General features: G+C 41.3%; 1 protein-coding gene across 1 annotated transcript in view; it reads right to left on the bottom strand.

The window, feature by feature from the left end:
* Window positions 1-4,571: 4,571 nt before the first annotated feature.
* Window positions 4,572-18,808, bottom strand: part of GNG4 (G protein subunit gamma 4) — a 71,660-nt gene continuing 57,423 nt past the window's right edge. The window contains exon 4 of the mRNA XM_004712178.2: window positions 4,572-5,286. Coding sequence (XP_004712235.1) covers window positions 5,158-5,286 — 129 coding nt within the window. The 3' untranslated portion in view covers window positions 4,572-5,157. The remainder of the gene's footprint in view (window positions 5,287-18,808) is intronic.

The raw sequence follows: 18,808 nt of genomic DNA, 5'->3' as shown, positions 1-18,808 counted from the left end.
AATGTTTTGAGAATGATGAGGGCAATGAATGTACAAATGTGCTTTACACAATTGATGTATGTATGGATTGTGATAAGAGTTGTATGAGCTCCTAATAAAACGATTTTAAAAAAAAGAAGAAAAAAGGATGATGAGGCTTTGTTTCATATAATTTGGACCTTTTAACAGGAGAGACCATTCCTTGGAGAAGGACATCCTGTTTGGTGAAGTAGAGAAGTGAACAAGAGGAAGGTCCTGAGCAAGATGCTCGCCACAGAGGCTGCAGCAATGGACTCAAACAGGAAGGATTGTGAAGCTGGTCCATGAGCAGGCAGTGTTTTTCTCTTTTGTGTATGGGGTCACTATGAGTTGGAACACACTCAATGCAACCTAACAACACGAACAATCTACGAACTAGTTGAGTCAATTCCAACTCGTTGATCCATGTTTGCCAGAGAACTGTGCACCATAAGGTTTTCGGTGACTAATATTGGGAACCAGATTACAGGCTTTGTCTACTCAGGCACCTTTGAGTAGATGTGAACTGTCAACCCTTCTGTTAGCAGCTGAGTATGTTAACTCTTTGCACCACAGAGGTGTTATATACTACATAGTCCATATTATTCTCAGGTAGAAACATTGTTTTCATCATTATTATTTTAGTCTCAACTTTGAAAAACTTCCAGAATAAAGCTCTTTTCTTCGGTGTGCTCCCCTCCCCTAGCTCCCTCAGAGGAGGCAGCTCACAGCTCATGAATTCATTGAGGAGCTCCCTGAGTGCTGGAGTGCTGGGCTCCAATCTTAAGCCATTCTGTGATCTCCCTGGGCCTGAGCAGGGCTAAGCTGAGAGGAGGAAATGGCAGAGGCCTCTTGGTAGCCAAGAGCATGTGGGACAGCACTGGGAACCCTCCTGAACAACTGGAGGTTTGATGGTCTGAACAGAGCTAAAGCAGAAGTTTGTGATGCCAACTATATCTCCAGGTGTTTGTGGTCTAGGAGGCTGGGACTACATTCAGAAGACCTGTCATCACAGAGCTGGTTGCTGGTGTTAGGGACAAGGACTTTGTGGCAAGTCAGTCCCTGAATACACCTTGATGGCCGGAAGAAGGTGAGGATAAGAGGACAGCATTTGTCTCATCATAGAGTGCTTGATCTGAGATATCTCAAAAGTATTCCCGAGTGTAGCCTCAAAAGATAACCCTTCCACGGTGTGACGTTCTCATGCCCTGCTTTCCGGGAACCCTCCCCATAGTGCTAGTTATACATTACAGGTATATTGTTATCTCAGTGCTGTCAAGCACACGTAAACTGTCCAGATCATATCTAAACAGGAATGAAAAGTTGAGCACAGTGCCACAAAAGAAAAAAAACCCTTAGATTTTTGTGTTGTTGACCACAGAAGCCAACTTTTATTTAAGTACAACACACATACAAAAAGAGTGCACAAATCTTAAATGTACAGTTTGAAGAATTTTCACAAATGAAATATCCCCAGGTAGCCAGCAACCAGACCAAGAAACAGATCATCTCCCTTGATGGCCCCTTTCTGTTAAGCAACCTTCAAGAGAAACTACTGACCCTACTTGAACAGCATACACTACATTTGCACTTTCTATAAATGGTTTCATACAGGTGGAGCATGCACTCTGCCTTGTCTTGCTGTGTATTAGGCTGTGAGATTCACCCAAGTTGCAGTGTGTAGTTGTTCACACTTATTGCTGGGTCGTATTCCATTGTGAATCTACCATAAATCACTTGACATCGGCATCTGGGCACTTTCCAGTTTGGGGTTATGATAAAAGAGTGCTTCTACGAACATTCGAGTACATGCCTTCTGGTGACTGTAAGTACACATGTCTGTTGGTACACACCTAAGAATGGAGCTCTTAGAGCACAGGAAACACATATCCAATTCAAACTATCTCATGAAAGCATAAGGGACTTATTGGATGGAGCCTGCAGGATCAAATAATTGACACAAAAGCTAGAAGGGAGGCCTAGGGAATGGATGGGAGCGGAGACAACTCTCGGGAGCCAAGGAGAGAAATATGGATGTTTTAGCCGGGACTTTGCAGTCCCTGACTACCCTCGCAGGTGGATACCATCATCTTTTGCAGAGTGATGGCCAGCCCTGGACACCACTGCAGCAACCAGGAAATGAGTCTCATGGTCTTTTATTTCTGTGTCACTTTCTCCAAAATCCTAAGTGGAGTCCAAATAGTCCCTCCCAGGTCACAGGCTAGTTCTGCTGGCGCAGTTCAAAGGGTGCACATAAGAGGGAGAGGTGCAATCAACATATAACCCCCTTCCAGGAATGTGAACAATGGAAAAGTGGGTGAAGGGTGACAGAAGACGATGCAAGATACAAAAATAATAATCTATAACTTATCAAGGGTTCATGGGGGGGGGGAATGAGGAACTGATATCAAGGGCTCAAGTGGGAAGAAAATGCTTTGAAAATGATGATGGCAGCATATGTACAAATATGCTTGACACAATGATGAATGTATGGATTGTGATGAGATGTGAGAGCCCCCAATACAAGTATTTAATTTAAAAAAAAGAGGGAGAGGTGATTTCCCACCTCAGCTTTCACATGGAACATGGCACTGCACCCCACCAAATCTAAACACATGGAGTCATCTCCCTAGATAGGAGGAGGATGTGTGTGTGTGTGTGTGTGTGTGTGTGAGTGTGAGAGATGTTGGCCAAAATGAAAGTGAAACATGACAAGTGTGCACTGCAGGTGCGTCCTGTGCAAGCAGGTTATGTATCCCTCCCCGTTCAATGGCTGCTACAGGGGCGAAGGTACTCACTCACACGTCTATGTGCCTTCTGTCCACGTGCATGAGGTTGCCATTGTCAAGGGGAACACTGACTTCGAGGGATGCTGTGAAGGGCCAGGAAATCCTACAAACTGTTGTAGGCTTGGATAGAAGAGCTATAGTATAAGTGTGTGTGTGTATGTGTGTGTGTCATCTCTTAGCAAAGAGGAGAAAAAGGAAAAAGGAGAGAATAATGGGGGACAGAATGTGGAGGGTTGGTGAAAGGAAGAACAAGAGAGAAGGCTTGGCTAATGATAAAACAGCAAATCTCATGGCTGTCCTACTTTCCTGGCGTCTTTGATGTGATTTTTATGGATTGCGGTTTGCTTTATCAGGTTAATGTTGACACAGACAACAGAATAAAGGGCCCTTGGGCACAAATCAAAAACACAGAAAGACTTGGAATCTTATGATCACGTACAGCATACAATTCTTCTGCAACTTGGGTACCCAGCTTCCTAACAATACTGCATTATCAGTAAACTTTAATAAAACCAGGAGTGGGTTTCAACAAAAGAATCAAAGAATTAAAATTTAGTAAAGTCATTAACAAGAGGAGCAAGCAATTAATTGATCCAAAAACTATATTTGTTTCTTTGTAGACAATTGTACATTATTCCTCCAACTAAACCATGTTATCTTTGAAGCTGTTGCATTCTTCCCTGCTATATCCTGGCAATTAGTACATTCATGTGTTTTAAATAATAATAATCACCGCTTTGATCTGTATAGCACCTTCCTATTTCTTCGTAGGCAGTAATACAGGGGTACTAATTACCATTATCTCCAAAGAGGAGAGTCAGTTTTTAAGCAAATGACACTAAGTAAACTGAGACAAAGAATTATTTTCCCCTGTGCTGCCTCCTCCTCTTTCTTTAGGGGTGGCAGGATTTTAGTCACACCTGCAGGATTGCCTCAGAAAATCAAGAGCTAATTCATGGCTGTCTAGCCTTTCTCTAGGGATCCAAGTATACTTTTCTGTGAATTGCCAGGGTGTGGGGTCAACGTGCCTCCTACTAACGAAGGAGGGAGTGGATGGTCCACAGCAGCACAAGTGTCTGTATCCCTGTGTGATGCAGTTCAGGTGGCCTGCAGGTGGCAGTACTTGGGTTAGGAGAGTATTCTGAGGTCAGACTTCCTGCACTTAAATCCCAGCTTTCCTGTTTACTATCTATGGGCTAATTACTTAATTTCTCTGTGCCTCAGTTACTTAAACTTTGCCTCCGTTTTCCTATCTCTAAAGCAGACACACACACACACACACACACACACACACACACACACACACACACACACACACGGAATGGTTGGGGGACGGAATGCTTTGACCAGGGCCTGTTACATAGCAGGCTGCTGCCATATGACTCACCCCTGCAAGGCACGGGCCACTCAAAGTCCCACAAGACTCACATACTCACATAATGCCAGACAGGAGGAAGCAGGTGAAAATAACTTATGGAGAGGGCACATAATTCCCTTGGCAGGTTTAGCAGGTTGGCTAGAGGGCACAAGACGAACAGTTGTCATATGTGCTAATGTGTGCATTTGACATCTAGATTTGTAGCAAAAGGTCAGTAACAAGCCTTTGGGAAAGCAGGAAAACGGACCCTCCAGCAGCATCTGCAAAATAGTCCCAGGAGGATACAAACTGAGAAAATCATTCCAATCCTCCGCATTGCTTCCTTTAAATTACCCAAACTCACTGCTAGAGAGTCCATTCTGAGTCACACTGACCCTATGGACGCCCCCCCCCTGCCCCACAGGGTTTCCAGGATGGTAAATCTTTAAAGGCGTGGAAAGTGTCATCTTTCTTCTACAGCGTGCCTGGAGGATTCAAGCTGCTGGCTTTGTGGGTAGGAGCCCAACCTGTAACCCGCGGCCACCGGGGCTCCTTCCTTTCAAACAGGGCGATGGAAAACCAGGTCAGAGCATTTCCAGGGCTGCTTTCTCCAGGGAGGTAAGTAGAAACTTTTCCCACATATGCATCTTTCTGATGCTCAAATTGGTCTAGTTTAATATGGAATTATTGCGAGTGGGGGAACATTGATCACAGCTTTCTTTCCTATAAAGTATCCACTGTAATATACTAAATAGTCTATATTTCTTTTTATTTGGTAATGAGTTACTTGGCTATGAAAAATACCTATTTTTTGCCAATCATTAAAGCAAATAAAAATGAATCATAATGCAATGTGAAAAAACAAAACCCAAAACCAAAGTGAAAACCCAGGTCAGGCTAAGGAACTGCCCTGGTATGGGAGTGTGGGCTAGGCTTTATGGGGGCTCAGAGCATGCACAATTTTGATGAGGGAGATTCATGGACTGATACAGAGACATTTCCTCACAGACGAAGTTAGAGGATGTTACAAAAGAACTTCTTCTCTCGGAAGGGATTTTCTGACACAGGTACAGGGATGATGAGGGGGTCTTCCTGTATGTGGGCTTCACAGTACGCAAGCAAATCCGCTGCTGCCTGGGAGACCTGCAAGGAGCAAAGAGCACAGGGTCAGTGGGCATGATCTGCTGAGGTCCAGTACCTGGAGAACTCCAGATGCCAAGTCATGCAGGTGTAGGGCTAATGCCAAGGCTATGCCCAGGCTGGAGGGAGACCAGTTTGAAGCCAGCTGCCTTAGCTGTTTGTGCAACCTGATGAATCCTCACGGCCCAAAATAGAGTCTTGTGCCTTTCTCAACAGAACGTACACTTAGTTAGTATGACAAGCACAAATTTTGAAATTAACATTTCCTGAACAGAAAGTCTTGCCCCTTCATTTCCATCCAAGATTCTTTCCTGGTTGTTGATGTCTAGTGTATGAAAATGCCTTCCAATCCAGCTCAGGTCCCTTGTTACAGAAGAAAGCTGGAGACCAAGAGTGGAGTGCCAATGAGCATCACTAGACAGAAAAGGTTACAGCTCCTTTTGCTCTGCACTGTCCCCGACCAATGAATGACCTGTGCATTCACTCACCTTGCCAATTAGACTGTTCTGACTACACGTGATTGTTAGAGGCTTACAGCAGTCCAATGAAATCCTTTCATTACATTTTAGTGTTTAAATATTCTCTAGGATGATAAAAACACTCCATAACTGAGTGAAAAAACAAAATAAAACAAAACTTATTGCTTCTGTGGCATGAAACCACATACTTTCCCTTCTGGGATTTTAAAACTGGTTCATCTTCCAAAGTTTAAAAAGATTCCACTTGTCCTTTACATTCCAGACTTTAGCAGTGGCTGGATTCTTATAAACAATTTTAGTAGAGGAATATAGTGAATTCTCCCCTCAAATAAATCAAGTAGAAATTGAACAGATGAATCAATGTAATGCCTGACAAAGCCTACATTTGCTGGGATTGTGGCACGGAGAAAAGGGTATCAAAGAACATCAGGTTTCTAGTTCTATTTCTGACTCTAAGCCAACTATTGGACCTTGGGCAAGTTATCAACTTCTCTGAGCTTTTATCGCCTTGCTTGCAAAATGCAGGAGTGTTATATTTTTCTCATATATTCAACAAACCAAACTCGCTGCCATCGAGTTGATGCCGACTCAGGACCCTTTATGAACAGTGTAGAACTATCCCTTTGAGTTTCTGAGATTGTGAGTGTTTATGGGAGTAGAAAGCCCCATATTCCTCCTGAGGGGATAGATGCTGGTGATTTTGAACTGATGACCTTTCAGATTGCAGCCCAACTCGTAACCACTACACCAATAGGGCTTTTCCCCCTTTGATTCCGATAGTCGATGAGTGTACCTCTAAGTGTAATGTGTTGAGTATTTCTGATCCTAAGTCATTGCAAGTTCAGTTGCGTGGGGATGTTTGAAGTGTGTAGTGATTTACAAGACACCCATACAGGGTTCTTCTAGGTTTACAGACTCAACGAAGAACAGGATTGCAGGGAAACCGTGAAGCTATCACAGGTAATAGGAGTACAAGAGCAGGGAATTTGACCTTTCAGGCCCTAATGCTATAATGCATACACATGAAGACAAGACTCACAAGAAGTGTGTCAGGCCCAGAATAAGAGTATGAGGTATGCACGATGCACTGTTGTTGTCGTCGCCTTCTGAGCTAAACCCAAGTGCTTTCCTCAGCTGCTTAAGTCTTGACCCCTCTCTCTCTATTCCTTGATTCTCACTGTGTCCAGAGATACAGATACTGCTGGACTACCCCCCAATACTTGTGAATTCACCTAGTGACCCCTCTGGCAATCACTTTACTGCTACCCTGGCCAGCCCACACTAATGGGTTCTCATGTTGGGACTGACCACTGTCCTCTAACATCTACCTAAGTGCTCCTTTGAGGTCTTTTAAAACTAGGTCCTTGACTTCCTAGTGGTTCATTGAAGAATGCCTTATCTGACCATTATCCCTCTCAAATATTCTATTTTCTTATTTCACTTTTTGGACATGCCCCAGTTTATTTAGAATTCTCTATAAAACATATTATTTCATTGGGAAAGTATTTATTGAGCATCGACATTTTAGCTAATTGAGAGAGCCCAAATTGTGACTCATAGCAAGTCTATGAGTAGAACAAGGTCGAATTGCTCCATCAGGTGTCCAAGGCTGTGATCTTTATGGAAGCAGACAGCTACATCTCTCTCACTCGGAGCAGTTGGTGCAGTGTTTCCTGAAGTGGGTGATACCACTGGACCAATCCTGGGTGGTTGCAAAAGCAGATACCTACAATTTATCATGTATAATGGGCTTTTTCTTTGTCAGAGAGTTGCTGTGTCTTTTTTGTTCTGTTTTTTCTTTCTGAAAAGGAGACAGTAGACAAATTAAGTTTAGGAACCTATGCGTTATTGGGTTCAAATCTCCCGCCTTTCAGTTAACAGCCAAGCACTTACCACTATACCACCAGAGCTCCTTAGTAGGTGCTAAAACAGCAAAAGAGACTGCTGCATTCCACCATGGTTCCCTGAAGAGAGGCAATGAAACACACACTAGCTGCTGTGGGGTCAATCCGGGCTCCTGGTGGCTCTCTGTGTGTCAGAGGATAACTGTGTGCGTGGGATTTTCAGTGACTGATGTTTCACAAGTAAAGCACAAGGCCTTTCTCGTGAAGGACCTCTGGATAGACTCAACCCTCTAGCCTTTTTAGTTAGCAGCCAAGGTTGTTAAGCATTTGCACCCCCCAAATTCCTGTGGTAAAACCCATGTCTGTCCCACACGGTAGCAGCTACCTTGGTAAATCTCCCACTTTATCCACAAGTGAGGCCTCAGCATTATAGGCCTGGAAACATGATTTTCTAGCACATTGAGAATGGCTCTTCTCTGGTGGCAAACTCATGTTAAACAAGTTCAAGACACACTTGTATCAAGCCATAATAAAAATAAAAGGTAACATGTACTGAATGCTTACCATGTGCCAGGCAGTATGCTAAATGCATCATGCGTATCCCCTCATTTAAACAATCTAATAAGTACTATCTTTACAGCCATTATACAGGTGAAGGGACTGAGGCAAAAAGGTTAGGAAACTTACTCAAGATCACTCTTCTAGTAACACTGGAACCAAGAAGTCGTAAACACAATGCAGCAGATGTCACCTTGCTAATTAGCAATGACAACTCTACCAATATAGTAGGCAGAAAACTTTTGTCCCCCTGGCCTTTTTGACCACCCATTCTTTTTGTGGACAAGCTCCCTATGAAGTGTATGAACAAAGGAAGTCTCATACCTAGGTTGCATCTTTTTTTATATAATAAGGGACATTCTTGCAAAGGAAAGCCTAATAGCTAAGTCTCCTAAGCTGGACCATACTCCTTTCCTGATGCCTTGGGTAGAAACTACCAACCAGTGCTTCCAAGATCCTCCTTATGTGAGGCTTGTGTGCCTGATGACCCCCTTACAGAGTCTGCTTTCAACAGTGAGCCAATCACCCTATGGAGTCTGCTTCCAATAGTGAGCCAATTGGCCAGAGGTTGGCTTGCTAAATTAGCACTCACCATGCTCCTCTGCTGGTAAGTTTACTTGTACTTGTCTACTTTCTTCAAGTATGGATTTGACTAGTTTAATTCTGAGAGTACTCTCGAGGGGGTACATCACTGGACCCAATGGCAAATAATAACACACCAACAAATGAACATCTGATAAGCCTTCCACATGAAAGACGACACTCGAGAGACAGGGGCGGGGAGGGGGTTAAAAAAAGAAAAGAAAGATGACATCTAGATACATAGCTTAGTGTCCAGGCATGATTTAATCTCAACCAGCTCCTTAAATTGAGTTGGAGGGGTTTCTTTTTTTTAAAAAATCATTTTATTAGGGGCTCATGCAACTCTTACCACAATCCATACATACATCCATTGTGTAAAGCACATTTGTACATTCATTGCCCTCATCATTCTCAAAACATTTCCTCTCCACTTAAGCCCCTGATATCAGCTCCTCATTTTCCCCCTCCCTCCCCACTTTCTCCTTCCCTCACGAATTCCTTCAAAATAAATTATTATTTTGTCATATCTTACCCTGCCCGACGTCTCCCTTCACCCACTTTTCTGTTGTCCGTCCCCCAGGGAGGAGGTCACATGTAGATCCTTGTAATCGGTTCCCCCTTTCCAACCTACCCTCCATCCACCCTCCCAGTATCGCCACTCACACCACTGGTCCTGAAGGGATCATCCGCCCTGGATTCCCTGTGTTTCCAGTTCCTATCTGTACCAGTGTACATCCTCTGGTCTAGCCAGATTTGTAAGGTAGAATTGGGATCATGATAGTGGAGGAGGAGGAAGCATTTAGGAACTAGAGGAAAGTTGTATGTTTCATCGTTGCTACCTCGCACCCTGACTGGCTTGTCTCCTCCCCAGACCCTTTTGTAAGGGTATGTCCAGCGGCCTACAAATGGGCTTTGGGTCTCCACTCTGCACTCCCTGGAGGTTTTTCTTAATCAACCCTAGATTTATTTCTTTGGTTGAAGCTTTCTTTCTGTGCACATAAAATACAGGCTACAGACACTGCCAAATCCCATAAAATATTTGCCATCTTTGAGGCATAATATATGAGAGAAATATTCTATTAACTTTTCATTTTATTTTTCCACGAATGTTTTGAAGCTCCCTCATACAATTAGCTTTCAAAGATAAGGTTTTATTTTGGTTCCAAGTGTAAAACTATCTTACCTTTATGCTTTTCCCCTCAAGTCTAAAGTTTGTTTTCCCTAAAGTCTTTCAGGATGCCCACAACCTCACTGCTTCCTCTTCTCAGTACTGAGCTGAGTTATAAGAAAACAGATGTCGAAAAGAGTTGGTCACCAGGGAACAACTGTGGAAATTTACCATTATGTTTCAGAGTAAAATAGGTGATTAAAACAGCTCAAGTTAGCACATAATCCTGTTATCTGCACTATAATTATAGGCTTCAATGATGGGGGAAAATGTTGCAATTACTATAGTCACATTCCATGACAAGACAGATAACATAATTACTATTCTGGCTGTGGTATCCACTGCATTTATCCTTTGCTTCCAAAGTAGAGACTCACACTTATTTCTCAAAAAAGCTAGTCTATCTAACAATACTACTTGGAACCAACAAAAAGCCTCTGTGTTGGCTTTGACTATATTTCCCTCTACCTCAAGAACACAAAGCAGGACTGTAGTCCATAAGTAGAACCAAGTTGCAGCTACGTCTACATTCCACCATGGTGAAATGGCATCTTTTATAAGATTGAACATGGTGCATGCTCCAGTGTTAAGACACAACAAATCAGTTATTCCCAATGTGATTCTAAGGGCAAATTAGGTCTATGACTCATCTCCAAATTTTAAGCAAATACTGCAGGGTGAATACTTGTGTATTTTTTTTTCTAACACTATAAAATTTTCAGATCAACACATTAGTTCCTAAGGGCAATTTTCAGATATTCCCATACTCAATACTCATTTCTCAATATGCTTAGGGTCTAAAGATCAGGTTGTTCTATGAAAATCTACATTATGCAAAAATGGATCATAAAATAAGGGATGACAACATTATTACATAACTGACAAATGATATCACTACATAATTGCCAAACCAATTTGGTCCTACCAAATTGACACATAACCTTAACCTTCACAGTCAGTGTTACTCTTACCTCACATCTCAGCATTCATTCCTGCCAGACACAAATCATCAATGCACAAAATAGAAGAGTAGATTTCTCATAATTGTAAATGTGAAATGTCAGATAGGAAGTAAGGAGTAGGTGTATTTTGTTTTCCACTTGATCCCAGTCATTACTTTGTATTGGTTCAGATTGATATAGCCATTTCCCAATCATTGATAAATGATGGTATTAGGAGAGGCTATGCTCACCTAGTAGGTCTTAGGTGTAAGACAGTGCCTAGCTGGGAGCAGGCCAGGGTTATATATGGAGGTGGACACCAGAGCCTCTGTGATGGTGCTGAGAAGCATTTGTGTGCATTAATAAATAATGCAGCAGGGTATGATTCTGAGTTCTAAAGTCTAGTGTCCATCATAGTGGGTTAAGCAGCACCAGTTGCCATCAAGTCAATTCTGATTTACGGAGACCACCCCTGGGTATCAGAGTAGAACTGTGCTCCATAGAGTTAAAAAATTTTTTTTTAATTTATGCATCCCCCGGGAATACCCAAAATAGACTTTGGAGACAGAGTGTGAAAACTCGACTGGAAAACACTCCTAAAGGCCAACAAACAGACCTTGAACTATTTATCGGCTTTTCTATTTTTGTCAGTGGCTTTCTTTTTTTTTCAGTGGCTTTCTTTTTGTTGTTGTTGTTGTTTTATTGGCCTTGACTTCCTTTGTTGTTTTGTTTGGCTTTGCCTGTTTTTCGCGCTTATTAATGTCTCTGCATGCCTATCTAGATAAGATAGGCAGGATAAACAATTCAGAGATGAGAAGAATGGGGGGATATGGGAGAAGGGGAGGTTGGAGAAAGGAAGGAGTGGGGGGAAACAAACCCAGGGACAACGGAACAATAAGTGAGCTAAAATCAATGGAGAGAAGGGGTTTAATCAAGGGCAATGTAGCAGTGAGGAATTATTAAACCTCAATGAAGGCCGAACATGATGGTGGGACAAGAGGAAAGTAAAAGGAAATAGAGGAAAGAACCAGGAGGCAAAGGACATTTTCATAGGTTTAAATACAGCCATGTATATATGTAAATATATACATATAACGAGAGGGGAATGGATCTATGTACTCGTATCTGTATGTTAAGAATTAAGGTTAGACATTGGGCTTCAACTCAAGTACTCCCTCAATACAAGAACACTTTGTTCTAATAATCTGGCATCCTGTGATGCTCACCTTTCCCACACGATTGCTGAAGACAACATGGGTACATAAGTAAATGTAGTGAAGAAAGCTGATGGTGCCTGCTATCAAAAGATATAGCATCTGAGGTCTTTAAGGCTTAAAGATAAACAAGCGTCCTTCTAGCTGAGAAGCAACAAAGCCCACATGGAAGAAGCACACCAGCCTGTGTGATCATGAGGTGTCGATGGGATCAGGTATCAGGCATCAGGCATCTAAGACCCAGAACAAATGCATACCCAATGTGAATGTGGGTGGGAGGGACATGGAGTGGAGACCCAATGCTCATCTGCAGCCAATTGGACATCCTTCTCTCTCTCTTCTGTGGAGATATAAACAATACCCTCCCCTTGGGTGGGTTAGTGCCCTGCTCCACCCCCCCATGTCTTTCCCCCCCCTCTTTCTTTTATCCTCCTATTTAGTTGGCTGCTGTGTGTATCCTTGGATTGGGTTTGGCCCCTGCCATAGTAGCTGGACCTCACCCCAGGGATGTATGTATATAGTAGCTTTTCCCCTATGCCCCATTTTTTTTAAGCTTACTTCAGTGGACTCATGTTATACTTGTCCTTATGTGTTGGCTTACTTCACTTAGCATGCTTTCCTCCAGTTCTTCCCATGAGGCAATGTGCTCCATGAGTTTATCGCTGCTTTTTAGGGATGCGTAGTACTTCATTATATGTATGTACCACAGTTTTTTTGATCCATTTGTCTGTTGATGGAAATTTGGGTTGTTTCCAACTCCTTGCAATTGTGAACTGTGTTGTGATGAACATTGGAGCACAGATGTCTGGCCGTGGTTTGTTTTTTTGCCTCTTCTGGGTATATGCCCAGTAAGGGGATTGCTGGGTCATATGGTAACTCAATTTCCATCTGTTTTAGATACTGCCAAATCAATTTCCATAATGGCTGTACATACCTACAGGTCCACCAGCAGTGGACGAGAGTTCCTATCTCCCCACAGCCTCTCCAACACTTGTTATTTTCTGATTTTTTGAATTTTGCTATCTTTGAGGGTGTTAGGTAGTATCTTATAGTTGTTTTAATATGAATTTCTCTTATGGCTAATGATTGGGAACATTTTCTCATATGTTTATTGGCCATTTTGATTTCTGCCCCTGTGAAATGGGTCTCCACTTCATGCCCCCCGCCTCCATTCACATTGGGTATGCTTTTGTTCTGGGTCTTAGATGCTTGATACCTGATCCCATTGACACCTCATGATCACACAGGCTGGTGTGCTTCTTCCATGTGGGCTTTGTTGCTTCTCAGCTAGAAGGCCGCTTGTTTATCTTCAAGTCTTAAAGACCCCACATGCTATATCTTTTGATAGCAGGGCACCATCAGCTTTCTTAATCCCTGTGAAACTTCTGTTCAGGTCCTTTGCTTACCTCCTTAGTGCTCCATGGAGTTTTCAGTGGCTTTTAAAAAAAAGTAGAGTTCCAGGTCTTTCTTTTTTTTTAATTTTAATTTTTAAAAATCATTTTATTTGGGACTCATACAACTCTTATCACAATCTATACATGCATACATTGTGTTAAGCACATTTGTACATTTGTTGCCATCATCATTCTCAAAATATTTGCTTTCTACTTGAGCCCTTGGTATCAGCTCATTTCCCCCCTCCCTCTCCCACCCAGCCTCCCTCAGAAACCCTTGATAATTTATAAATTATTATTATTTTGTCATGTCTTACATTTCCAAGATGCCTCTGATTGGTCTCGAACTGCCAACCTTTGGGTTAGCCATTGAGTATATTAACGGTTTGAGCAAAACAAAACCCTATCCTATTGCATCAAGTAGATTCTGATTCACTGTGACCCTATAGGGCAGAGTAGAACTGTCCCATAAGGTTTCCAAATATGTTACTTTTATGGAAGCAGACTGATACAGTGTGGTAGTCATCTAATCTGGTGTCAATTTGAGGATTAAGAATGTAGGGTGGAGTCTAGCCTGTCAATCTGGAGATAGCCAATGAGACCTCTGTGTGGGCATGGCCTTCTCCTGAGAATTCTGGGAAATCCAGTACTTCCTTCTTAGAGGCAGGAGAAACTATCTCTCTCTCTGCACACACCCTGGGAGACATAGCATTTGACAAGACACATGGATTCACCCTTTTGCAAAGACCCCTACCAACGCTGAGATGTTTCCAAATGACACTGGATCGAAGGACTTCTACCCACTGGTCTGTGATCTACAGTCAGCGTCATTGTGTGTGTTTCGTGAGCCTGAAGAGGACTTTATAGATTGCTATCAGACATATGGGCTAGTATCAGACTTATGGACTTGATCTAGGCTGGGCTGGGATGCTTTCTCAATGTTCAATTGCACTTGTATATAAATCTTTTTCTTATACACTTATGTGTGTCCATGGATTTGTTTCTCTAGTCTACCTAGACTCACACACACACAGCTTTCTCCTATGGAGTTGCTGGTGGGTTGGCATTGTCAACTTTGTGCTTGGCAGAAGAGTGTCTAGCCCTGCACTACCAGGGACTTCTAATAGTGGATTCATCACTATTTACATATTGCACTGTTAACTGCAAGGTCAGCAGTTGGAAACCTCCAGCCACACTGTGGGAGAAAGATGAGGCTTTCTAGACCTGCAAAGATTTACAGCCTCAAGAATCCACATGGGCTCTTCTACCCTGCCCTATACGGTCGCTATGGTGGAAGTCAACTTGATGGCAGAGAGTTTGAGTTCTTTGTGCTTTTATTATCATTAGCATAAACGTTCCCTACATGCCATATCAAAATTTGATTGTACATTGTGAGGTAAATCTCCAAGGGAACCTAAGTCAGAGTTGTTATTATGTATCCTTTATCATAAGAACAGAAAAACTCTTGGTTAGCTTGTTTAGGATATGGTTGACCCAGATTCACCTGGACCTTGATGTAAACAAATTCTTTACTAGGTTGGCACATGTTCTATCTGACTCTAAATACCTCCCAGTGTAGACATTCACTGATATTCAAAAAACAAGCCATAAGTTAGGAATTTCACAAGCTTACCAAAAGAAAGCCTTGTAGCAGAGACTAATGAGCCATCAAATGATTTCTGGAAATCAGAGATGGAAGATGAACATGACGAGAGCCCTGAATTAAGGTTCTAGCTCTGGGAGGATGAGAAAGTGGCACTCTTAGGGAGGACTCACTGGGTATAAGGCAAAAGTAATGCCTCAGTGCTCAGCACTGATCAGCTGTGTCATCCAGGCAAAATCAACACTGGGCGCTATTTTTCACTCTTGTCGATGAGAACATGCTGGCTTGTGGCTAATTGATCAAATAGATGTCATTACACATACAGTTTGTTATTATTTTATTATTTATCTGTCCATATTCTATTAGGAAGAAAGGATATTTGATACATAGGTACGAAAAAATTTATCAGAAATTATTAACACATGTATATGCTCAAGGTGTCCATGACCAAAATTTCCCCTTTGGGTGGAATATCTCCCTTTCTTTTTCTAATGCACTTTATATATATTAGGTACATGCAAGGGAGTTCTCCACTGCATCTAGTTGCAGATATGGAGTAGGCCACACCCCCAAGGATTTGTCATCAGGTTGTAACCTGAGTAAGGGATTGCTTGGAGTTGTTTACCTTAGGTTAGGTCACATTATGGGGGAGTCCTTACTGACAAACTATCGAAGATCGTGGTCCAGCCAGGTTGACACAAAATCTATTACAGGTACCTTTCACGTTCTACTTCTAATGCTCTGTTTTATTCACAATGTTCTACTCCTGGATTTAATGAAATATTTTCCTCCTTTTAGCTGAACACAGTACTAGAATTGCTTATTCTAATCTCCCTTTCCTTGAGTTTTTATTTCTAAATTCATTTGTAGAAAGTTATCATTTAAATAGTTTCATTAAAAAATCTAGATGAAAGTATCAACATTTTTTGATAGGAGACAAGTGAAGAAAAGTTGGAGATAGCACATCATTCCATATAGTCAAAACTAGACATTGAAAAGGTAAAATCTCATTGATGAAGCATACAACGTTCCTCTAGTTCTTTAATGCTTCCTCCCTGCTCACTATCATGACCCCAAATCTACCTTACAAATCCAGCTAGACCAGAGCATGTACACTGGGACAGATAAGAGCTCACAACACAGGGAATCCAGGACAGATAAACTCCTCAGGACCAATAATGAATAGTGATACCAGGAGGGTAAGGGAAAGGTGGTGGGAAAACGGGGGAACTGGTCACAAGGTTCTACATATAACCTTCTTGCAGGGGGACAGACAACAGAAAAGTGGGTGAAGGGAGACAGTGATCGGTGTAAGACCTGAATATTTTTTAATAAATTATCAAGGGTTCATGAGGGAGGGAGAGTGGGGGAGAGGGGAAATGAGGAGCTGATATCAAGGGTTCAAGTAGAAAGGAAATGTTTTGAAAATGATGATGGCAACATATGTACAAATGTGCTTGACACAACGAATGTATGCATGGATTGTGATAAGAGCTGTAAAAGCCCACAATAAAATGATTTCTTTTTAAGAAAAGAAAAGGCAAAATCTATAACCATTGCCCCAGATTCCTGGCTGGTTCAGATGATGCTACTTACATATATTTTTCTACATTTACTTACATTTATTTATTTCTCTTAGAAATGTGTTCTTTTAACTTCACATAATTTATTATTTCAATTATATCCTTATCCCTGACTTTGCCAAACCCTTTTAATCATCTGAGAGTAAAAATGATGCCCTCTTGATTTTGCCAATTTTCAGTTTTTTGCTAGAAGTACCATCTTTTTAGAAGTCCCACTCATTTTCTAATTGTTTTAACAACTGGCTTTGCCTTCATAATTTTCTGTTTGACTTAAAAAACAAATTAGTAGTATTTTGTCTTTTGGAAAAAACAAAACCATAAAAATACACATTTTTTTCTTTCAAAAGAATCCACAAACTGGCAGGGCTGCTTATAACTTCTAGGAAGTGCTAGAAAAAAAATGCATGAAATGTTAGAAGAATTACGAGGAAAACACTCTTTTCAAATATAAATGTAAGAACCAAAGGTGGATGCCCAAAGGATTATCTCTGCAAACTTGTTTATTCACTGTTTGGCTCCACTAATTTAGACTTTGGATAATCCAGACTGATGGAGGAAACCAGCAGTTAGATCATCTCAATCTAACTTACAGATAGGCATATGTGGAATGTACAATTTCTATGTAGTGTGTCTATGTAAATCTATAGTTACATTTTACATTGAACTAGTTCCTGTGGAGTCAATGCTGACTCATAGTGACCTCAACTGTCAGAGTAGACCTATGTTTCATAGGGTTTTCTAGGTCTGATTTTTCTGAAATAGATTGCCATGTCTTTCTTCTGAGGCACCTTTCGGTGGACTCATACTTCCACCCTTTTAATGAAAAGAAATCAGCATGCTAACCGTTGGCACCACTCAGGAACATAATTTGCATTAGATTGTTAGTACTGAAATATAGGAAGACAGTCGATATAAAATGAACAGGGTACATGTGGATAATTATATTTGCTTAACTTCAACAGCAGTACTAAAATGCAAAATTCTCGGTTTGTAACACAAGTTGCTGGAGGCTGATGGTGGGTACAAGCCTATGGAAAAAGAGAAAGAGTTCCTATTCCATTGATTTCACTAAGTGGTCACTGTTCTCCTCATGCAATAAATGCCCACCCTTTCAAATGACACATGAGATTAATGGAGCATTGAAGGTGGGGTGGCATCTCTGCTGAAAGGTGATTCCTAAAGAAACATTTATTTTTTAAAGTAGCCTTATTTTTTTACAATAAAACTTTTATTTGTTATATATATATTAAAAGATGGAAGTTAAAATCATCGAGAAACCTATCATTTAGAGATAAACTTTCTAGAAACATTACTATATATATTTATAGAAATAATTTAAAATATGAGTATAGACTATCACAATGCTGTTCTCTAACTTGCTTTTCTTACTCATAATTGTTTTTTGTAAAATGTTACCCTTTGGACAGGAGCCTGGTGGAGTAGTGGTCATACGTTGAGCTGTTAACTGCAAGGTCAGCAGTTTGTACACATGAGCCACTATGCAAGAGAAAGATGATGTTTTCTATGCCTGTAAAGATTTACAGTCTCAGATGCCCAGCAGAGCAGTTCTAAACAGTCTTATAGGGTCGTTAGGACTCGATGGAAGTGAGTTTGAGATTTTTGAGTTTCAAAGACTGTGTTATACCAGTTTACATCCTAACCATGGAAATACCAAATGCTCATTTCCCCAGGTAGCATGTAGCAGAGTTTTTTTGTTTTCTAATTGAGGGATTTTTGCCATATATAAGTTTTTGCTGTTCTTGATTCATTTTTATTTTTCCCAAAGCAAAGTTTGGTGCCAAACACAATGTTTATCTCCTAACATTTGAAAATAAATGATGCTCTCATCATACGGGCTTTGATGGACCTATGTTAGCTCCATCTAACAAACCTGTCCAGGCTCAAGCTTTTGGCATGGAAGCATCATTACTTTTATTTATTCACTTACTTAAAAAAATTGTGACATGGATCAAAGTTTAGAGAGCCCTTATGTACAACCCAACAAAACACTGCCTGATATATGCATATATTTATAGGTTTAGTATTAAGGTAGCAGAATGACATTGGGCCTCCACTCAAGTACTCCCTCAATGCAAGAATGCTTTCTTCTATTAAATTGGCATTCTATGATGCTCACCTTCCCGACACAACCGCTGAAG

This window comes from Echinops telfairi, unplaced genomic scaffold, assembly GCF_000313985.2.
Source record: "Echinops telfairi isolate 266 unplaced genomic scaffold, ASM31398v2 ScPeMD7_7424;HRSCAF=8462, whole genome shotgun sequence".
Lineage (NCBI taxonomy): Eukaryota > Metazoa > Chordata > Mammalia > Afrosoricida > Tenrecidae > Echinops > Echinops telfairi.
Note: the sequence above shows the minus strand (reverse complement) of the source record. Positions and strands in the feature narration are given on the sequence as shown.